We start from the raw sequence: 24,085 nt of genomic DNA, 5'->3' as shown, positions 1-24,085 counted from the left end.
AAATTACACTCACATACAATAACAGTGGGTGTGTGGGTTTTCACTTTTAACTTTTAACTAACAATAGAAAAAAATGTACATACTATAACTTATGTAACTCGGGTCGGGTCAGGTCGGGTCGGGCCCCTTCAAACCCGGTTCGACCCGAGATTCATGCGGGCTTTTGAATGCTCAACCCGAAACCCATGAAACCTGAACCCAACCCAGGCTATTTTCGGGTCGGGTCGATGCGGGTCGGGTAAAACCCGGCTCGAGTTGCAGCCCTAATGAAAATGACCAAAATAGCCCCTTACAATGGAAAAAGATAAAAAAAAATATCCTTATATAATGAAAAATAATTGAAATACCCATGTCTCATAGAAAATGATATAATCCTCCCATCTCATGGAAAAATGACCAAAATACTCTCATCAAATGGAAGATAACCAAAATATCCTATCCAATGAAAATTCTAAAAAACACTCGTTTAAAATGAAAAATAATAATAATATACTCATATCTCACGTACCATTCACAAAAAAATGATAAATTTAATACCCTCGTTGTCACAAAAATGATAAAATACCTTTATATTATGAAAAATGACCAGAATACCCCTGTTATTGTTACTGATAAACTATCACTGTCTCATGAATAATGACTAATTTCTCTCATCTTGTGAAAAATATATAATCAAAATACCACTATCTCTTAGAACATAACAAAAAATACTCCTACCTCATTAAAAATGATAAAATACCTCTCATGGAGAATGACAAAATGCCCTTAGTAATCAAAATACACTTATCTGATGAATATAATAAAATACTCCTAACTCATAGTAATTAGTAAATGAACTAAATAATCCTATTTCATGGGCATAAACGATATACTAATGTCTCAAGGGAAATAACCAAATTACTCTTACCTCATAGAAAATGATAAAATACTCATATCTCATGGAAATTGTTCAAGATGCACATATCCCATTTTTAATAAGATAGAGATATTTTTATCATTTTTTTATATTTTAGGGGTATTTTGGTCATAATCTGTGCAATAGAGGTACTTTTATTATTTTTCATGAGGCATGAGTACTTTTTCCATTTTATGAGGGAATCTATATATATCTTTGTCATTTTATTGAGAATGGGTACTTTAGTAAGTTTTCATTAGATATTGGTTTTTTTTTCTCATTTTTTCATGTGATATGGCTATTTTAGTTATTTTTCATTATGGAAGGGTATTTTTGTCTTTTTCTCTTGTGATATGCTGACTTAATTATAAGGTATATGTTGGTATTTTATTACAAAAATGGCACTGTTGGTATTTTACAAAGTTGTTTTGTTTACAAAAAGAAGCCACTTTGGTTTTGGAAATTGGGTTTGCTCACTTCCTTCACAAAAGCGAATAGTCCTGTATTGGAAAGTGGAGAAAAGCTTCATGTGTTTATATAGCTTTTCACTTCTTTAGCTTTGTGAATGAGAAGAGAATAAAGGGGGCCTACACGCATGAGCCACCATGTGGACCTGATGGGCTTTTAACCATACCACACGCGCGCCGCCCGGCCCGGCCGACTCAAGGTTTTCATTCCCCTGTATTTTAATTTTTTGTTTATGTCCGTATAACTTCTCTTTACCTTTGCCGTTATTGATTAGGTAAGCCAACGTACCTGGGTAAGCTGGCTTACTGGAGCGTCAATTAACTAGGTAAATAACGCTGCTGTTATTTTCCAAATAACTGCGCCGTTCCTGAACGTTGGGATGCGACCTTTGGCATCTGTAACGTCTTTCTTCTTGTTTTTCTTTCTCCTTGATCGTGCAGTTCTTAGAGATCGACCGTGCATCGGGCTGTTGTATCCTGGGGGTGATTGCGGCCAGTAATCTGCTGCATCGGAATTAGTTTCCGCAGAGACACAAATTCACCTTAAAGAAAGCGACATAATCCGTGCCTCATCTCGTCGCATCGGAAAAGGTTTCACTAACATCGTTTGTTTGTTATTTCTGTTCCTCAACAGAAATCTGGTAAGCCTTATTATTCCCTAAATCCACAACAGTATAAGCATGGTTTTAAATTTCGACTGAAATATGAAATTTCGGGTTTCGGTCAGGACCGACACCGAAATGGCACATACCCGAAACAATATTTTATTTCATCAGAAATTTCCTCCGAAATTATGAAATTTCACCAAAAACCGGTTTTTTATTAATTACTTTAATATGTTACCGAAATTTCGACTGAAATTACCGAAATTTGGCATCGAATAAATATTGTTTTTATCTTTTTGCTGGATTTTGGTCAAAATTTCAGTTTTGGTGAGGTTCGAAACCGAAATTTAAAACCATGGGTATAAGTACTTTTGCTAGTCCTTCCCAGTCACAAGAACAATCTATTTTTCAATACCTTTCTTTGATTCCAGAAAAGGATTAGTTTATATCCATATAGGATATAGATATAGATATCAGAGGCTTCATGTACCAAATATTTCCATATTGATACACCAAATAGTTTTGTTCCACAAATGCAATGGAGAATGAATGTGAGAAAGGGACTTTCATTCTAGTCTCCTATTATTGAATATTTCATATGGTTGGTGCTAGATAGAAATGGTAACTCCAACAATTTCTTTGCCCTCAACGCCCCCTATTTCCAGGAATTAGTCACTTCAACGATCTTCGATGGTTATACGGGTATCCAAAGTACGAACGAGATGGATGTTTGTTGTCCCAACCATTCTTGTGAGTCCCGATCCCGATAAGGAAAATGGGTAATATATAACAAAGCCAACACTTAGATCCGGCTCTACCCAAATTTTTCTGGTTCACCCCAACATTACCCACTTGTCTGACTGTTGCGAAGCAATTTTTGTATATCAAACGGACCTCCCCAGATGGTAATGAAGTCCTCAAGAGTCATGTGACTCTCTGGTGTCCAGGCCTTCAAAGTGTTGGTTTCCAGAGAGTCAGTCAATGTCCGCACATTCAAAGTACATAATTCTTCAAGGGTTATCAGGAGTCCATGTGACCTTCAGAATTCACGACTAACCCCCCAACTATAAAATACAATTTGATCCGATTTTAGAAATCAACTTATGCAATACTATTTTTTTCATTTGTTTGTCCTTTTATATTGACACCTTTTTTTGTTTTCATCTTTCCCTATCAAAGTATATGCGTACTGGTTCTCTATTGAACTTAGGGTGGAACGCCCGAGCCAGTTCTTACTCACGATCACCACGGCAAGCCTACCTATGAATCCGGCCAAATCTGTCTGTACTGATGGATGGTCTATCACTATTTGCTATTCACCATGCTTGTCTATGCCCTTCTTTCTTACACATTTTTCTTCCAGTTATCATCACATCCAATGAGAGATTTTAGTCATATTCCTTGCCTCTTTAATGCAAAGGTCTTCTTCGCTGAATTGTTGTTGAGAATAGAAAAGCAGGGTAGTCTTATTCCTTGCCTTTATCTGTGTTTTTTCTTATGCCTCGAATTTGATAACGGCACATCTTTTCATTCATGCCTAAAAAACACTCCCATATTTGATATTTTCAACCCATTATTCTCTTAGAAACCACCACCTCACCTTATCTAAGACCCCCAGATTTGATGCTTACACCCGCACTTTCAAAATCCGTAACATTCCCAGGCTTGCTAGAATGCTACTAATTTTTGCCGCCATCATCTATCGTTCGTTTTCGCTCATCTTATTTTCTTTCAAACCCTTATCTCTCAAATCTTCTCCTATTTCAGTTGAGGTACCTTTCTTTAGGTGCGTGCCTAAAATATTGACTCATTTCAGTTGAGGTGCTTCATTCATTTTGAAGTGCGTGCCTGAAGGAGGACTTTTAGTTCCACGAGGATTGGTATTCAAAGCTGACCCATGCTATCTTGCCCATCGAGGCTCATTCTTGCCCATTCCGGCATTGGTCCATTGTGACCCATTTTTTGCCCATTCGGGCATTGGTCCATAGCGACCCATTTCTACTTGCGCATCGAGGGTAGAGTATCATCTAGCCCCATTGAGGCTATGATCTATTGGCTTTTAAGCCCTCTTCGTGACACATATACACGCGGCATCTTCTTCGGCAACCATCATCAATGATCATTGGTGGCAACATCAGTTTTCATCAGAGGATCTTCATCATAGACTTTTGAAAGTGTGCATCAAATCGGTTGATTTTGATTACATTTGTAATTTGGGGAATTCTATTGTATTGGGAATTTTTTTTTAAATTATTGTCAAAACTCAAACGTATATCAATTTTCAATCCATATACGTTTGAGGGAGCATGTTAGAATATGTGGGATCCAACAGTTAGATTGGGTTAAGATCTCACCGTTGGATCATCTTGGAGGTAGATTAGGTAAGTTAGGTAAACGAGGCAACTAAATAAATTAGGTAAGTGGATTAGAAGAGGCAAGCAATAGAGATTAGGAAAGTAGATTTGATTAGGATTATTTCCTTCTAGAATTATCTTGATTACATTCCATGTTTATCATGTAAGTGCTCTATATAAGCACACATTGATCATCTTGTAAATGCATCCAAGTTTAGTAAAATCTCTAAAATTTATCACAAGATGACTCTCGAAATTTGTCTTTATGAAAACTCAACTCAACTTGAATCGGTTAAAGGGATTAATGGACCACCTGTAAAATAGAAGGGAAACTAAGTCTTTGAGATTGAGCCTTAATTGGCTTGCCTTGCCCTCTCTTTTTTACCAATATTTTTGGTAACACCCCCCCCCCCCCCCCCCCCCCCCCCCCCCCCCAATTTTTAGGGCGGGACTATTCCCTAGGGATGCTCGCAATCACCCCTAAACCACGCCATTTATTTCCATCACATCAGTTTGTAGGGTATTGGTGGTTATTGTGTCCAAAATAACTCTAATGTTTGATTCTTCCCGTCAATTTGTCGAAAGGGATATTTCAGCAGGAAGTGTGACTCTTTTGTCTTATAGCTCTCCTTATCTTCTTGTCCACCTCTCTTTTTTAGGCCCTTTTTGTTTTGGTTCGAACGGATATTGAGTCAAAAAGTGACTGCTAGGCTCAAAATTACATTTAGGCCACGTTTGGATACCAGCAAGATTTAGATTTGGATTTAGTTGATATTTTGAACTAGATCAGATCCTTAGAATTTCCATATCAGTTACAATAGTGCAAAAAATTCCGATTTTCAAATCTTTTATGCGAGACATTATTTGGAAATCAATGTTTGTGGCAACTTCCGTCACCATCGCTGCTCCTCACGTTGCTCCGGCAGCCTCCCTCCCTCCCTCCCTCCCTCTTAAAACATGATCATGTGTTTTGTATCCAAAACTCAAATCCAAATCAAAATACAAATGCATGAGGTATCCAAACGGGCCCTTAATTTTTGAGTCAAATAGTCGGTTCTCAAAATCCAAAACAAACATTAAACTCAATTCCCTATTATTCCACCATAGCTTATGTTCTTATGTTAATTTGGAGATTCAGAATGAATACTCAAAGTAGTTGGGTCTAGGAAGCTCATTTGCAAATTCCACCATTGTGTTACTGTCAAGCATGACACAAGTTGCCCACAATCATGGCACACTTGTTTATCCAAGACATTGGAGATTTAACGTGCCACCACCGGTTTGACCCATTGCCATTTGGTCCCTGATATGATATAATAGGCAACATTCAGCCACTCCATGATTTCAGGCAAGAGGTGGTATTTTGATTCAGCCCCAGTTGGAATGGAATTTTTATTAGATTTTTTTTTAATTTCGTCTCATTCAAAGAAACCAGAATAGGAATTGGAATATGATTTCGTTTCTCACTCTTGATTTTTTTTTTATTTTTTATGGGCAAGCTGGGGTTAGGCAGACCCCTACCAGATATATTGAGAAAAAAACATATTCCAATCTTTCATAGGGGGACCCCAAAGAGTCCGAGGATAAGACCTCTACAAGGGAGGGGGACAAAAAATTAGGGGGGAGATTATCACCCTTACAAAAATAATACTGTTTAGAAAGGATGTCTGCTGCTGCATTTCCTTCGCACTCTTGATTTAGCAATCCAAATGGAGCCTTTTAGTTACCAAATGCCGATGTACTCTTTGAATATAGAAATTATGAGTTTTTATACGTTGTAAGCCCTTATAGTCCTGTATTTTTTAAAAAGTACTGTACGGACCACATCTCAAGATGATCCAAACCGTCTATCTGATGGGTCACAATGTAAATAAGGTGTGCCCAAAAAATCATTTCCATAGGATGATCCTAGTCCTCCGATCTTTAGAGGAACTGCATATTATAAAAACTTCTATAGATCAGAGGGCTTGGATCATCCTATGGAAAAGATTTTTGGGGCACAACGTATTTACGTTCTGTTCCATCACTTGGACGGTTTGGATCATCCTAAGATGTGGTCCGTACCATTCTCTTTAAAAATAAGGGACTATAAGGGCTTACACCATATAATTTTGTGAAAATAACGGCGTCAAATGTTATTGTACAGCAATTGCAATAGTGACGTGGTGCTCTTCGTACGATACAGAGAGTGGCAGACACGTGGCTAGTGAAGTCGAACCGCTTTTCTGTCTTTTTGTCGTATTATTAGTGGTTGGGCCACCTAGCAGTTGGGCGGGGTCGGCTCGTCTCCATCTGTTAAACCCCTTTTCTTTTTAATGACAATAATACCCTCATGTCATTTTAATTGAAACACGCAGCAAATAACGCACCTCCAATTACAAAAATAGCCCTCAAATTATAGATTAACGGAAAGGGAAACGATTTTTTCGCCCCCTGTAGGATGATATGCGCCGCCCGTTTAAAGTGAATTGTGGGCAGATTTTGACGTTTTTTGACGTCAAATCAAGTTAAATGTGGGGCGCATAATCCTACTGTGGGGCGAAAAAATATCACCCTATTAAAATCTTCAAACGGATAATGGGTGTAATACGTGGATAATATGGTAGGTGGAAGGTATTTTTGTAATTGAGGGAAGGCCTGATGGTATTTATTTCATTTTCTAAACCGTCAGTTCGAGGAGCTTGCCCTCTTTCTGGTTAAAAGACAGTGTGCCAGCCAACGAACCTCATAATTACAAAATTACCCTTAATAAATCAATAAATAACCAAAATACTTTTACATTTGTCATTTTTACAGTATTCCACGATGCGGGGTGCGATTATCATTCCGAAGTTGAAGTGCCGCAAAAGCAATTCCAGTCAACGCTGGATTTTTTACTTTTTTTTTTGCAAAAGTGAAGTGATATTATTCGCCCCTTTTTTTACTTAGGACAATCCCTCTAGCGTATTTATGATTTTATGACTACTTTTTACTCTAGGAGTGGGCTGTCCTAAGTAAAGAAGGGGTTGAATATATTATTTCCCTTTGCAAATTACCTCTCTTAATAAAACTAGATGCTCTCTTTGACTAGGGTTATTTGAAACTTTCTATATGCAAGGTTCTCTTCTCTATTAAATAACACACAAATATAAATTTTTATAGCAATTAAATATCAGAACACTTGTAAATTTATCTATAACTATTAAATACAATATGGATATAAATTTCCTTCTGGCTGTTAAGCTCATAGCTCCACTTTTATCATATAAAAAATTAGTTATAAAAGCACGTACTTTTTGCATGATAATGTTGTTGAATTCATTGCTTATGGAATATCTATTTGTTAGCTGGTCTTACGATTCTCAGTAGCTGAGGAAAGATAGGAAAGTTGGAGTTTGATTTTATCTAGTGTTAGTACTTGAGATATTATAAGAGACATTGGTTATCTTGTTTTAGCTAATCTTGTTTTAGCTACTTCGTCAGTTCTTATTATTTTTTACTGTGTGGTTGTAAAAACGTGAGTTGTATATCACAGAAGATTGAATAAAAGAGGATTTTTCCTCCAAGGTTATTTCTTCTTCTTCCAGTCTTGCTCTATATTTATTACATGGTATCAGAGCTTAGGTTCTGAAATAAAGAGGGAAGTTAGAAAGAAAGACTCTGTCACACTTCAAATTCTTATTTTTTGATATGTCAACATCAAGTGCAATTGTGCCAGAAGTTCTTACGGAAAAGAACTACGGAAATTGGAAGGTGTGGCTGAAGAGTTATCTGCTTGGCCAAGGGCTTTGGGATATCGTTGACGGGTCTGAAATCAAACCGGTAGGAAATCAGCCTGGACTTAATACGTGGAGGAGAAATAATGGCAAGGTGCTACATGCAATTCAAATCTCATGTGGATCGAATATGCTCTCCTATGCGAGGGATGTAGATTTGGCAAAAGAAGCCTGGGATCGGTTGGCCATTGTGCACAGACAAGCAAGCGGTGCGAGAAAGGCATTTTTGGAAGCAGAACTACGAGCATGTAAACAACGAGGTAATGAGTCTATTGCCGAATTTACTCGTAAAGCTGAAGATCTTTGCGATAAAATGGAAGGAATAGACATTAAGAAGGAGAATGACACTCGACTTGCCATCATAGTAGAAAATTTAAGACTAGAATTTGATGAAGCTGTCAGTCTTCTTCTTCAAGAACAAGCCGTTCTTGAGAGACGAAAATTGGAATCAAATATCGAAAAAGAAGAAAAATCCAATGAAGCACTATTCTCCAATATTCGTGGAAACTCTCGTGGTAGAGGGAGATCTCGTGGATCAGGGAGATCATATAATCATTCACAATCCTGACCAATCGCCACCAATAACATTGATCAAGAAAGTCCAAGTAATCTGCCACGGCCACCCACCTACAATAATGATCGTGGAAAGTTCAAAATCTCTACTTGCTACAATTGTGGTAAGAGAGGTCACTATTCAAGGGATTGTTGGTACAAAGAAGGTAATTACAATGCCATAGAGGAGCACGAAGAGAATGTGGAGGAAAAATTTGATGAAGAAGCCCTATGTGTTATGCAAGAATCAAATTTTACTAAAGATCATTGGTTCATTGATTCAGCTTGTTCTAGTCATATGACTCCAAGGGAGGGTCTCTTCACCACCAAAAATCCATTCACAAACAAAACCGTAGTGATTACCGGTGATAATACAGCTCTAGAGATTGAAGGACGGGGCACTATCACATTGCAAGAACCTATTGGAGGTATAAAACATCTATCTAATGTTCTTCATGTTCCAAAACTGTGTAAAAATCTCATGTCCGTTGGACAACTCGTGGATCAAGGTTATGATGTTATCTTCAATAATGATGGATGTGAGATTTTAAAGAAGGAAAGTGGCAACTTGGTAGCAGGAGGAAAGAAGGTTGGTCGATTATTTGCTCTAACAATGGAATCATCGCCAACAAGGATGAATTCTATTCAAGCTATTGCTAACCTATGGCATAGAAGGTTAGTGCATTGTAATCTCCAACGAGTGCAAGATATGTCGAGGAAAAAATTAGCCACAGGAATGCCCGCCATTCAATATCATGTTAAACACGTATGTGAAGCATGTGCATTCTCAAAAGCATCACGGCATCGTTTCACTTCATCTGAGACATCAGGACAATATCCACTTGAAGTCATTCACAGTGACGTATGGGGGCCATGTCCATTTGAATCACACAACCGATTGAGGTACTATGTTTCTTTTATTGATGAGTATTCTTGTTACACTTGGATCTATTTTCTTTGGCATAAATATGAAGTATTTGAACACTTTAAAAGGTTTAAAGTTCTTGTTGAGAATCAGCTTAACAGGAAGATAAAGAACCTACGAACATATAATGGTGGAGAGTTTATATCACATGAATTCTGTGACTTTCTTACAAAGCATGGGATCAAAAGACAATTGACATGTATTGGAAATCCACAGCAAAAGGGCATTGCCGAGAGGAAGAATCGTCATATAGTTGAAGCTGCTCGTGCTATGTTGAGCGAGAAGCAGATGCCAAAGGTCTATTGGGCAAAAGCTATGAATACCGCTGTGTATTTAATCAATCGCATGCCATTGCGAGCTGGAATGAGAGTTCCATACCAACTTCTTTAAAAGGAAGCCAGATGTGAGGCACTTACGTGTGTTTGGAAGCATAGCCTATGTGAAACGCACTGACGAAGATCAAGATAAACTTGATAAAAAGGCTATAAAGTGCATTATGCTTGGATACTCATCAGAAAGAAAAGCATATCGATGTTTTGATCCAATCAAATGTCATATTTATGAAAGTCGAGATGTCAACTTTGATGAAGATTCCTAGTGGTACCCGGAGTCTCACGGTACTAATAAAGAATCAACACCATTCATACCGCAGCAAGAAGAAGATGGTGAGTCAGATTTAGAAGTCTCAATGCCTTTGCCTATCTCCCATCCATCGAATGAGGAAGCCATCCATTCACACAAATCTCCTGCTGAATTACGTCAATATCTTGAACGTGAAAGGTATCCTGTAAAATGACTTGCTGATTATTATGTTACAAACATGCACTATGCATACATGATGAAGGTCATAAATTCACATGAACCAAAAAGTTATGGCGAAGCATCAAAGGATCCAAAAAGTTATGGTGAAGCATCAAAGGATCCAAAATGGCGACATGCAATGAAAGAGCAAATGCAAGCAAATCTCCTGCTGAATTACGTCGATATCCTGAACTTGAAAGGTATCCTGTAAAATGACTTGCTGATTATTATGTTACAAACATGCACTATGCATACATGATGCAGGTCATAAATTCACATGAACCAAAAAGCTATGGCGAAGCATCAAAGGATCCAAAATGGCGACATGCAATGAAAGAGCAAATGCAAGCATTGACAAAAAATGCTACATGGGATCTTGTACCTCTCCTAGAAGGAAAGAAAACCATCAGTTGCAAATGGATTTACAAAATAAAGCGTAAATCTGACGGTGAGATCGAACGTTATAAGGCCCGATTAGTGGCTAGAGGATTCTCTCAAACCTATGGAGAGGATTATGATGAAACGTTCAGTCCTGTTGCAAAGATCACAAGTGTTCGTATCATCATATCAATTACAGCGGCAAAGAAATGGAATCTTCATGAAATGGACGTGAAAAATGCTTTTTTGAATGGTGAAATAGATAAAGAAGTTTATATGGATCAAGTAGAAGGCTTTGAAGACCCTATCAAGCTTGGCTACATTTGTAAACTTAAGAAGGCCTTGTATGGACTTAAACAAGCACCAAGAGCTTGGTTTGATAAGGTCAGAGAATTCTTTCACTCAAATGATTTTGTTCAATCTCATGCTGACCCATGCATATTTATCCATCAATCCAATCAAGGAATTACTATATGCGCAATATATGTTGATGATCTTATTATTATGGGGAGTAATCATGAAAATATTGAAAGAATTAAAAATGCTCTCTCACTAAAATTTGAGATGAAGGACTTGGGGGAATTACATTTCTTCCTTGGGATTGAAGTTATAAGAGGTGATCATGGTATACTAATTATCCAGAAGAAGTTTGCTTTAGATCTACTTGTGAAATTTGGTATGTTAGATTCAAAGCCAATGACAACTCCATTAGAAGTGAACCATAGGTTGTCAAAAGATGAAGGAATTCTCATAGATGATCCCCGTTCTTATCGTGAGATTGTATGTAGTCTTATTTATCTAACAATTTCTCATCCAGATTTGGCTTATCTCGTAGGTATTGTGAGCCAGTTTATGCAGAATCCACGGAAACGGCATATGGACGCAGTGAAGCGCATCTTAAGATACATCAAAGGAACAATTAATGAAGGGGTTTTGTACAAATGTGGAATTCCAATCAAGCTATCAGGATATTGTGATGCGGATTGGGCCGAAGATCTATCCACATGTCGTTCAACGTCGGAATTTTGTTTTAATTTGGGATCAGGAAGTGTGTCTTGGGCAAGTAAGAAGCAACCCACTGTGGCATTATCTTCTACGGAAGTTGAATATAGGGCTGCCATGCTAGCCACTTGTGAAAGTGTGTGGTTAACTCAATTACTACAAGACCTTGGAGAAAAGATGAATTATAGCATTCCCATCAAAAGTGACAACATCAATTCTATAATCCTAGCATCAAATCCTGTGTTTCATGCACGCACGAAACATATAGAAATTCATTATCACTTTGTCTGTGAGAAGGTCCTGAACAATGAGATTGATCTGATATATATGTCAACAGATGATGAAGTAGCATATATCTTCACCAAAGCCTTGAGTTCGGAAAAGTTTAAAAGCTTCAAGACAAACTTAGGAATGAAGGATGCTGGCACAACTAAGCAATGAGGGGGAGTGTTGAATTCATTGCGTATGGAATATCTATTTGTTAGCTGGTCTTACGATGCTCAGTAGCAGATTTGTGTTTATCTCTTATTATTAGTTGAGGAAAGATAGGAAAGTTGGAGTTTGATTTTATCTAGTGTTAGTAGTTGAGATATTATAGGAGACATTGGTTATCTTGTTTTAGCTAATCTTGATTTAGCTACTTTGTCAGTTCTTATTAGTTTTTTACTGTGTGGTAGTAAAAACGTGAGTTGTATCTCACAGAAGATTGAATAAAAGAGTATTTTTCCTCCAAGGTTATTTCTTCTTCTTCCACTCTTGTTGTATTTCTATATTTATTACAAATGTTTGAGCGCGTGCCGTTTTCTTATTTCATGTGATGGAAAAAGAAAAAAAGAAAAAGAAAAATATAGGGTGATGATATTTTCACCCCCTGTAGTACTTGCACCCCCCCTTCCCTTATAACCTGATTTGACGTGAAAAGTGGGCAACTTTATGTCAAACCACGTTATAAGGGGTGTGTGTAAGTACTGCAGGGGGGGTGAAAATACCATCTCCCTAAATATATGATACAAGAAATTCTGTAGCTCGGATTAAGATCGAAGATAGGAAATTCACCGTCTGGTTGCAAAGAGAGGGGTGGAGTCTAGTGGAGCAGGTCATGTCCATCTGGTTGCGGGGCATAGACTCGGAGAGCAGTGGAATAAGCAATCAATAGGGATGATACAAGCTTAGTATTTGCCTGGAACTTACCTCGAAGAATAGTGGTAAGAAGTGTTCGGTCGTCAACATCATAAAGTAGCTGTAGGGGTGTCGGTGTCATTACAAATATAGAGAGAAGAGAAAGTTAGGTAGAGAGAGAAAGAGAGAAAAGCATCATTCCCAAGTAATTCAAGCAAAATTCTACTTTTTTGTGAATTTTGGCTTGGATATGGTAGGGAGCGGATGCTCTTGACACATTTGTTGGTATATTTTTAAAATAATTAAAAGGAGTACTTTTTAGAGTGAAGAAAAAGTAACTTTGACTATTGCTAAAACCAAATAATAAAAAATTATAAAAGACCAAAGAGTATGAAGAAAAGTAAAAAAAAAAAAAGCACTTTGGACTTTTTAGTCTCACATCGACTTGGTGAAAGTTTTGAGAGAGAATGAGGGTTATAAATATGGCCATTACCTCTCTTCCCTTCACACAAGTCCTCACATAAGAGGCCCCATGGCTAGGCCTATAAGGCTAGCCTAGGGAATAGTTTATATTATATATAAACTAGGGGTGCAGCCCATTGTTCTTGGCGTAGGCATTGTATCCTCGGGACTTATTTCCTTGTAGCCACCTGCATAAGTGGGGAAATAAAGTCTATAAGAGAAAGCTTCGGCTTGCCTTGCCTACTTCTCTTTCTCTTCTATCATTTGATTTCTTTGTTCACAACAGTACCCTGTTCCGTTATATCTTACCTATTTTTTCCAACAATTTATAGACTTTATCCTTCACTTAATAATGGCATCCTCAATTGGAAAAATCCATACTTCTGAAATTGAAAAACTCCAACGATTCGACGAACCAAGCTTCAAACGATGGCAATTAAAGATCCACTTCTATCTTTCTTTACAACGAGTGTCATATGTTCTCCAAACTCCATATCCAGAGGGAACAAATAATGGAGGAACGAATAGTGATGGAGGAACAACTGCCGGTGATGGATCAAATGGCGGTGATGGAACAAATGGTGCTGATGGAACAATAACGAGTGAACAAATAGTAATATGACGAGTGGAGGATACACTAAAGAACAACACAAGTGGTTGGAAGATGACTACTTATGCCGATGTATGATTTTAAATGCAATGAGTGATGGGTTATTTGATCTATTCACGAAGTATAAAACTGCTCTAGAATTATGGAATGCACTTCAGGCGATATGACACTGAAGATGCAGGGAATAGATCATTTCTCATCAATAAATTCATCGACTTCAAAATGGTAGATGGAAAACCGATTCTTCAGCAAGTTCAAGAATTACTTCGAATTGCTCAAGATATTGAAGCTATTGGAGAACCAATTTCTGAAACATTTCAAGTTTCTACAATAATTGGTAAACTTCCTCCTTGGAAAGATTACCGAAAATTGTTGAAACATAAATCAAGTTTACAGACATTGGAACAACTTCTCCAACATCTACAAATTGAAGAACAGGCAAGAGAAAGGGATATGCTAGAAGAAAAACAAAATAAAGTGGATAAAGTGAACTTAGTAGATACATCTGTTCCTACTAAGAAGAATAAGAGAAATAATTTTAAGGGTGGGAACTTTAAGAGCAATAAGAAGAACTTTAAATAAAAAAACAAGAAGAATGGGAAAGGTCCTTGCTATGTTTGTGGCAAACCAGGATACTATGCAAGAGTGTGCCGACACCGTAAAGGCCAAAACAATGAAACAAATATTGTTGAAGACAATCATGTGGCTGCGGTGATTTCAGAAGAAGCCTTCACTGTTGATGTAGATGATGGATGGTGGGTCGACTCCAGTTGCACTTGCCATGTGACATCTAATAGGAGTGCTTTTAAATCCTACAAGACCGTTGAAGATGATGTAAAACTTTACATGGGGAACTCCGCTTCAAGCAATGTGATCGGCATGGGAACGGTGGACCTTGCACTTACTTCTGGAGAGACGCTTTCTCTCAATAATGTTCTTCATGTTCCAACTCTTCGAAAGAGTCTTATTTCTGTATTCTTACTTAGTCATCATGGATGTCGTGTTGTATTTGAAGCCGATAAAATGATCATTACTAAAAATGGATCATTTATCGGAAAGGGATATGCTAAGAACAAGATGTATCTGTTAAGCACTATTAATAAAGTTACTGATGATTCCTTTTACTTGTGTGACTTAAGTAATGTTTGGCATTATAGACTTGGACATATTAATGTTAATACATTAAATGATATGGTTAAGTTAGAACTACTTCATAAAGTTAACCATACAATGCCAACATACAAATGTGAATGTTGCATACAAGCAAAATTAAGTAAGAAACCTGTTAAAAGGGTAAAAATGAATACTAATTTATTAGAATTAGTACACACAGATATTTGTGACAATAAATCTATTGAAACAAGAGGTGGTAAAAGATATTTTCTTACTTTTATAGATGATTATAGTAGATATACCTATGTATATTTAATTAGAAATAAAGATGAAGCCTTTGAAAAATTTAAGATATATAAATCAGAAGTAGAAAACCAACTAGGAAGAAAAATTAAGATTCTTAGAAGTGACAAGGGAGGAGAATATTTATCAAATGAATTTAAAACCTTTTGTGAAATTCATGGAATAATACATCAAGTAACCGCGCCTTATAGCCCTCATCAAAATGGAGTGGCTGAGCGGAAAATAGAACTTTACTTGAGATGGTTAGTGCCATGTTAATAAGTTCAAAGTTACCATCTAATTTATGGGGTGAGGCAATGCTTACCGCTTGTCATATTGGTAACAGAGTTTTGCACAAAGGTTTTAAAGAAACACCATATGAATTATGGAAAAATAGAAAACCAAATTTAAATTATTTGAAAGTGTGGGGGTGTATTGCTTATGTTTTAGATCCTTCTCAAAAAAGATCTAAAGTTGGTTCTAAAGGAATAAAATCAGTATTCTTAGGCTATGCTCAAAATAGCAAGGCCTATAGATTCCTAAACTTAGAATCTAATTCTATGCTAGAAGCTATAAATGCCGAGTTCTTAGAACATTTAACAACTAAAGATGTTAATACTTTAGAGATTGAATCAGATTTGAGGAATTCATTACAAGATTATAATGTTGAACAACAAATTGAAAATCCTCTACCACAAGACAATATAGAACAAAATAATCCACAAGAAGTAGTAGAACTTAGAAGAAGTAAGAGACAAAGAGTTGAAAAAGACTTGGGACTGGGTATGTTTACATATATTTTAGAAGAACCTAAAAGCTTCCAAGAAGCCATGTCTTTTCCCGACTCAAAATTGTGGAAAATTGCAATGGATGATGAAATCAAATCTATAAAAGAAAAAGGTACTTGGACACTAAAAGATTTACCACCCAATACAAAAACCTTAGGAAGTAAATGTGTTTTAAAAAAGAAACTCGATCCTGATGGTAGTATAGATAAAAATATGGCTAGATTGGTTGCTAAAGGATTTAAACAAAAAGAAGGCTTTGATTACTTTGAAACGTTTTCACCCGTTACAAAAATGACAACTATAAGAACTATGTTAGCTTTAGCCTCTATATACAATATAGAAATACATCAAATGGATGTAAAAACAGCTTTTTAAAATGGAGAACTAGAAAAAGAAATCTATCTTGATCAACCTGATGGTTATGTTGAAATTGGACAAGAGAATAAGGTTTGTAAATTGAACAAATCATTATACGGTCTAAAACAAGCACCTAGACAATGGAATAAGAAATTCAAACAAGAAATTAAGAAGTTTGGTTTTAAGAGCAATAAAGTAGAAAGTTGCATGTTTACTAAAGGTATTGGTAGTTCATGTATTGTTATAACTCTTTATGTTGATGATTTATTAATCTTTGCTTCAAATATTGAATTAATAAATGAAACCAAACAGTACCTTTCCCAAGTATTTGAGATTAAGGACTTGGGTCCTATAAATGTGATCTTAGGAATTAAGGTAATGAGAGAAAGTAGAAAAATTATTTTAACACAATCTCATTACATAGAGAAAGTGTTAAGAAAATTTAATTGTTTTGATTGTGAACCAAGTGGTATACCTTTTGACTTTAATAAAAAGTTAGAGAAGAATAATGGTAAACCTGAATATACTAAAGTTATTGGAAGTCTAATGTATGCAATGGCATGTACTAGACCCGATATAGCATATGCTGTAAGTAATTTAAGTAGATTTACTAGTAATCCTAACTCTGAGCATTGGAATGAAATATTTAGAGTATTAAGATATCTGAAGGGTACAATAAATTATGGATTACAGTATTGTGGTACTCCTTCTATTCTTGAATGTTATAGTGATGCAAATTGGATATCTGGTAAGGATTATAAATCTACTAGTGGATGGTTCTTTACTTTGGGTGGTAGAGTTGTTTCTTGGTCATTAAAGAAACAAAAGTGTATTGCTATGTCTTCCATGGAATCAGAGTACATTTCTATGTCCCTAGCAGGTAAAGATGTTATATGGATGAGACGATTGTTAAGGAATATACCATTCCTTGAAAAATCAATACAACCAGTTACATTTTATTGTGATAATAAGTCAGCAATATATTTTGCGACTAATAAACGCTTTACAAGCGAATCAAGACATATCTCAATGAGATATCATTATATTCGAAAATTAGTAAAGAAGGGAAAGGTGTTGTTGGAATATCTTCCAATAAATCAAATGATCGCAGACCCTCTTACTAAAGCATTACATAGAGATCGAATATGTCAAACATCGAGGGGAATGGGGTTATTACCAGTAAGTGGGACATCTGAGTGAGAGCCTACTCTCTAATGGTGAAAGTTTTTTCAAATACAGAATGGTATGCGACCACTCTTCACATTAGGAGTTCAAAGGATTTCAACTAAGTGGTGTCTCTTGAGAAATTTAGCAAGAGGCTATATTTCCGGTGCATTAAACTCTATAAGAGTATTAGAGATGACTCTTATTAAAAGTCTCATTCCTGAGGTAAATGCACTGATTACTTTCGCAACGTTTGGTGAGGCTGAATTTTTAAAGTTCTTAACAGGCTTATAGATCTAGTGGGGGTGAATAAGTTGTTGCGAAAGCACCCTTGATAAGTCCGCCTATTTAAGTGAGGAAGTCAGGGTCGTTTCCTATGGACTAATCTGGTATAGTCCTAGAGCACTTGCGAAACGAGGTAAGCGCATGACCTAAGTAAATAGAAAGTGCGACCGCCGCGTGAACCAGTGCCCACAGTATATTGAATATCGTAACTGTCCTACAAAACTCCAACTGAGAAGATGTTCTCTTTTTAGTTGCAGTGGCAAGTTCAGTTCTACTTGATATATTGACTTATAATTTATTATTATTATTTTATTTTCTTTTAAAAAAATAGTGGGGGATTGTTGGTATATTTTTAAAATAATTACAAGGAGTACTTTTTAGAGTGAAGAAAAAGTAACTTTGACTATTGCTAAAACCAAATAATAAAAAATTATAAAAGACCAAAGAGTATGGAGAAAAGTAAAAAAAAAAAGCACTTGGAACTTTTTAGTCCCACATCGACTTGGTGAGAGTTTTGAGAGAGAATGAGGGTTATAAATATGGCCATTACCTCTCTTCCCTTCACACAAGTCCTCACATGAGAGGCCCCATGGCTAGGCCTGTAAGGCTAGCCTAGGGAATAGTTTATATATATATATATATATATATATATATATATATATATATATATATATATAGAGAGAGAGAGAGAGAGAGAGAGAGAGAGAGAGAGAGAGAGAGAAAAGTGTAGCTACACATACGTGTAGCTAACTTAGCTACACCAACGGCTTAAAATACAGTGAGCCCCACATTGTTTTGGTGATGCAAACCATTCATTTGATGGGCCCTCACATAGATAGGGTGTGCCCAAAAAATTAGCTCCATAGGATCATCCCAACCCTACGATTTGTGGAGGCAAAATTGGACGTGTAAAAACCTTCACAAATCTATCAATTTTTGCCTTCACAGTTTGAAGGGTTGGGATGATCCTATGGAGCTAATTTTTTGGGCACACCCTATCAATGTGAGGGCCTATCAAATGAATGGTTTGGATCACCCAAATAATGTGGGCCCACTGTATTTTAAGCCGTCGGTGTAGCTAAGTTAGCTACACGTTGTGTAGCTTCACTTAACTCATATATATATATATATATATATATATATATATATATATATATATATATATAAGAAAGAAATAAATAAATAAATCAATCAATCAAAAGATTAAGGGAGGAGACGAGATGACCGTTGTGGTCGTGTCTCTTCAAATTAAACTTCAACTTTACGGGTTTTTTTGCAATGGGTTTTACCGTTGGTTCCCAATGGTCAGAACTTGTTTAAAACAAAGGGGTGCCAACGGTCATAACCCAACGGTCGATGACGTTGCACCAACCGTCCAAGGGGTGTCTCAAGGGACACTTGGGGGGTTGCATTTAGTGTCTTTTAGAGTTCTATAAAAGACGCTTAATGACCCAGGTTTTAGACACTTCACCCATAGCAATTTCTGAATTTAAGATTTGATATTTCCACTCTTGTGTTTTACTGTTCTTTTACACTCTTCTTCTGTTTTTTCACTAAGTACGGGCATACTGGTTGCCTTGAACTAGGGGTGCAGCCCATTGTTCTTGGCGTAGGCATTGTATCCTCGGGACTTATTTCCTTGTAGCCACATGCAGAAGTAGGAAAATAAAGTCTATAAGAGAAAGCTTTGGCTTGCCTTGCCTACTTCTCTTTCTCTTCTATCTTTTGATTTCTTTATTCACAATAGTACCCTGTTCCGTTATATCCTACCTATTTTTTCCAACAACATCACAAACATGCAATTAGTAGCCAGAGACGTCCTTGGGAGTCATTCTATATTAGCAACCAAACAAGGGGTTTTGCTAATGTGGCACCCAAATGTCAAACAAAATCCCCGAGCCATCCCAGCTTTTGTGCACCTAAAGACACCATGAAATGTAAGTGCTATTTTAAGAGAAATTATACGGTGCCCAATGGGGCATGTACAGTTGTAGGGCATCGAACAGCAGCCCACTTTTTCAACATTTTAAGGGGCTGCTGTTGGATCAAATATCAAGGGTGGATGCCCCCGCCCTTGTACTTGCCCGACCATGCACTGTATAAATATCCTATTTTAAAGAGGTGTGAATATTAAAATTGATGGGTGGCCATGGTTAAAATACGGGGTATATTTATCATTAACCTTTGGATTATCGAAAAGGTGGTCCCCACAAATATCTTTTGACAACTCATATCATATAACCTGGCACAAACATTATTATGCATCTAAAAACAGGTGCACCCCAGCACCAGTCTATCCACTATCCTTATTTTGTCTGCTCACGTGACAACCAACTTCAACGCCCTTCTAGAAACATTCACCCCGCCTTCAATTCTCGCCGTAAATCAGTATGTAACGAGTAGTGGCAATTACGTTAATATACGAAAATATAAGGTCCTTTCCAAGTCCACTCTCCATTTACCTTGTTCGTCTTCTAGCTACAGCCAAAGTACAGAGGAGCCAAAAAAAAAAACAGCAGTTGAGCGGTTCTCTGTTCTCCCTCTCTCAAAACCCTAAAAAAAATCTCGAGAAAGCTTTCACGCAAAGCAATGCTTTCTAATTGCTGAAATCAAAGCAGAAGGATACATTTGGACTGACTCTCCGCTTAGAAAAATACAAAAGATGGTATGAAAATGAGACATTGAGAACTGCATTCATCTGAAAAAGAATGAGGAAAAATACAGAAAGAACGTGAGCAAATCTTTCTCAGATTCCCTACGGATTTCAGATTCCTGCTTCTTCTTTTCCCCCCCCCCCCCTAAGATTTGAAGGCTCTAGCGTTTTTCAGTTTTTTGAATCCTTTTATTGAAGTTTTTTTCAGGAAAAATACAAAGGAAAATGAGAACTGCATTCAATTGAAAAGAGCGAGAGCAAGTCCACGCATTTTCTCAGATTTCTGCATCGGATTTCAGATTTCCGCATCGGATTTCAGATTCCTTACTTTCGTTTCCTAAGATTTTAACGCTCGAGCGTTTTCAGTTTTTCAGATCCTTTTATTGAAGTTTCTTCAGGAAAAAAGACGGTTATAGAATGATTTTTGGTGTCTACAAAAACGAGGAAATATACGGAAAGAACGAGAGCATATCTACGCATTTTCTCAGATTTCGGCCGCGGATTTCAGATTCCTGCATTTTTTCTCGTAAGAGTTGAATGCTCGGGCGTTTTCCTTTTATTGAAGTTTCTTTAGGAAAAAGACGGTTGTGGAATGATTTTTGGAGAAAGGAGTGGCTGATCTCTCTGGAATGTGGAGATTCAGCATATGTGAGTTTTTCTTTGCGAGTTTCTTCTATTTTTCAGCGAGCGATGTGGTATTTTGCTGATTTTTTCTTATTTTGTTAAAGAACGTGTTTTATTTTTGTTTTGTTGGATGAAAATCATGAAATGCATGGGAAGGAGAGCAGTGGAATTTCCTTTTGAAAATTTATCTGTCTTTTGCTGTAGGAGGTCTGAATTCTGCATTGCGTTCTGCTTCTGTTGTTGAAGATCTGCTAGGAGCATGTGTTTTGTTACTGATCTTTGAAAAGGAGCGGTTGATCTCTGATCTCTCTGGAATTCTGAGATTTCAGTGAAAAAACGTTCGATGCGAGTGATTTTTCCTTATTTATTAGCGAAATCTTAAGTTTTCCGTGAAGTTTGGTTTTTGTTAGATGAAGTCAATGTTCCTGTTAGCAAAATGCATGTGAAGCGATTTAGTGGAATGTTGAAGTGGTTAGAATGTTGCGAAACTAGGTCAGGAGAGGTGAAAGAGTTGGTAAAATCAAGCATTTTTTACTTCGTTGAAGGTAGAATTTCGCTAGAAAATGTTGCAGAATTAGATTGGAAAAATTGCGTCTGTCTTTGTGATCAGCCGCACTAGATTGCGAATTCTGAGTTGTTTTGTTGAAGATTTCAGTGAAAAATCTAATATAGGAAGAAAGGCTTCTGGAATAGGCCTCTGTTCAAGGGATATTTGATTCAGATTTCTCTGAGATTTCAAGATTTAGGTTTTTGAGAGAAAGATCACTGGATTGCGAATTCTGAGTTCTGTTGAGATTTCAGTGAAAATCTGATACAGGAAGAAAGGCATCTGGAATTCGCCTCTGTTCAAGCGATATTTGATTCAGATTTCTCTGAGATTGCGAGGTTTTGAGGGAAAGATTGGTGGCAATAATGGCTACATGGGAAAACATGGGTGATCTCGCGAATGTCGCGCAGCTCACAGGATTGGACGCGGTCCGGCTGATTGGAATGATTGTAAAGGCAGCGAATATGGCTCGTATGCACAAGAAGAACTGCAGGCAATTTGCACTGCATTTGAAGCTGATTGGAAACTTGCTTCAGCAACTCAAAATTTCAGAGCTGAAGAGGTATCCTGAAACCCGGGAGCCATTGGAGCAACTCGAAGATGCGTTAAGAAGATCTTTCATCTTGGTTAATAGTTGCAAAGACAGGAGCTATCTGTATCTGCTGGCAATGGGGTGGAACATTGTGTACCAGTTCAGGAAGGCGCAGGGAGAGATCGATCGGTACTTGAAGATTGTCCCGCTCATCACTCTTGTAGATAATGCCAGGTTCAAGGTAAGTTTCTTCAGGATTTCAAATTTGAATTTTGTGGGGGCTTATGTTCTGTTTTTATTGATTCTGCAAAGTTACTGTATCCTTCCTGGCTGTGGTTTGTGTTTATTGTTAGATCTGAACAGCAGAAATTATGGTAAATAATTTCTTGTTTTCTTGGTGATGGGTCATAATCTGGGGCATTTGCTACCTTCGAGCTGGATCTGACCCATGGTCTTTTTTTTTGTTTTGAATGGTTGGATCTGACCCATGGTCTTGTTCATTTAGTTTTGGTGATTCTTTTTTAACTTCTTAGACCCTGTTCGCTTCAGATTGTGACAACCGATGGAGAGGGCCCCAACTGATCCATCGGGTGTCACAATCTGAAACGAACATTGCCTTGAGATTATGAAAACTAATTTGTGAGTGCTAAACCGATTATTGGACTAAAATTTAAAAGTAATATTGAGTCCAATAGTAGGTCTGACACTCATAATCTGTTAACATAATTTTAAATGAAGAGGGCCTTAGTGTTGTCGTTGTTGATGGGATATCTCGTAGGTGACCATGTTTTGTTTTCTACCTGTTTAGTTCCAATATCTGCTAATGATGCCTGAGAACTATTCACTCATTTGTTTATTTTCTTTTTATTTTTTCTTTATTGTTCTTTTGTTTTTCTGTAATCTTGTTTTTTTTTTTTTTGGGTCTTCTAGCCATGATCAGACCCATGACCTCAGCTTTGACTTCCTAACTACTGGAGCAAAACCCTTGATTCCATCCCCTCTCCACCTTTAAACTTAGTGAGTACTGAGTCACCATTAGGTGAAAAGGCCATTGTCAATGGTATGTAGTATGAGACCCAGAAGAATCGGTTGGTTGGTATTGACAGTATCTCACTACCAAAAGGGAAAAATGAACAAAAATTTAATTTGGAGCGACTTTGCTTTATAGTTGGTGCATCTAGCCTAAATGAAAATTCGACCTCGTTTCTCGCCCAGACATTTTACCTGGAACTTTAGCGTGTGGCATGAAACTAAAGATTGAAACTAAGGTAGAGTTTATCCAGAATATAGTACAGAAGCTTTTCTTTTAGAGTTTTTTATCTTACATGAGCATGGTGGAATGGCGTTTAGGACCAGAGCTTGTGTTTCTCACAATGTGTTCAAAAAGCAACCATTCTCTGGCTACTATGATAGCTTCGTTGACATTATATTCTTGGATATCCATTCTAATAAGCATTTTAGGTCGTTGCAGTACATTATTTTCATGGAACAATGCCACGTTACTCCATGCAATCCTATGGTTTTGATTAGGGGTTCCATTTTGGTGGGGATGCATAGAGCTTTTGCTAAAAAATGAAATGGAATTAATGCGGGTGCTTAAGAGGGAAGAAGAAGAAAATTAGAAGTCAAGGACACAACAAGAGAAGAAGAACCAAAATGGGAGCAATGCTCAACCCAATTGATATTCCATCAATTACACGAGTTTATCAAGATCCAAAATCCCCTCTAAAGATGGTTTCTAACCTTTTAAATAGAAGACAAGCAAAGAAAATTCGTCCAACATTTTCCACAAGCTTACTTAGGGACTAAGATAAC

At 37.0% G+C, this 24,085-nt stretch overlaps 2 protein-coding genes across 4 annotated transcripts in view; both read left to right on the top strand.

The window, feature by feature from the left end:
• Positions 1 to 13,667: 13,667 nt before the first annotated feature.
• Positions 13,668 to 22,083, top strand: LOC143885950 (uncharacterized). Its single transcript, XM_077389979.1, has 10 exons — positions 13,668 to 13,928; positions 14,064 to 14,469; positions 14,557 to 15,063; positions 15,771 to 16,220; positions 16,686 to 16,840; positions 16,961 to 17,053; positions 17,159 to 17,345; positions 21,396 to 21,452; positions 21,602 to 21,705; positions 22,009 to 22,083. The coding sequence occupies exons 1-10, from the start codon at positions 13,668 to 13,670 to the stop codon at positions 22,081 to 22,083; spliced, it is 2,295 nt and encodes a 764-aa protein (XP_077246094.1).
• Positions 20,392 to 24,085, top strand: part of LOC143886522 (cell number regulator 13-like) — a 21,887-nt gene continuing 18,193 nt past the window's right edge. The window contains exons 1-2 of one of the 3 annotated variants that reach the window (XM_077390528.1): positions 20,392 to 20,579; positions 21,396 to 22,511. In XM_077390528.1, coding sequence (XP_077246643.1) covers positions 22,104 to 22,511 — 408 coding nt within the window. In that variant the 5' untranslated portion in view covers positions 20,392 to 20,579; positions 21,396 to 22,103. Of the gene's footprint in view, positions 20,646 to 20,715; positions 21,216 to 21,395; positions 22,512 to 24,085 lie in introns of those variants that run through there. The other 2 variants (XM_077390527.1, XM_077390529.1) reach the window with 2 other exon arrangements.

Source organism: Tasmannia lanceolata, unplaced genomic scaffold (genome assembly GCF_043159265.1).
Source record: "Tasmannia lanceolata isolate RefF3 unplaced genomic scaffold, GAP_Taslan_0.1 ptg000011l, whole genome shotgun sequence".
Classification (NCBI taxonomy): Eukaryota; Viridiplantae; Streptophyta; class Magnoliopsida; order Canellales; family Winteraceae; genus Tasmannia; species Tasmannia lanceolata.
The sequence above is the reverse complement of the archived record's forward strand: the minus strand, read 5'-3'. Positions and strand labels throughout refer to the sequence as shown.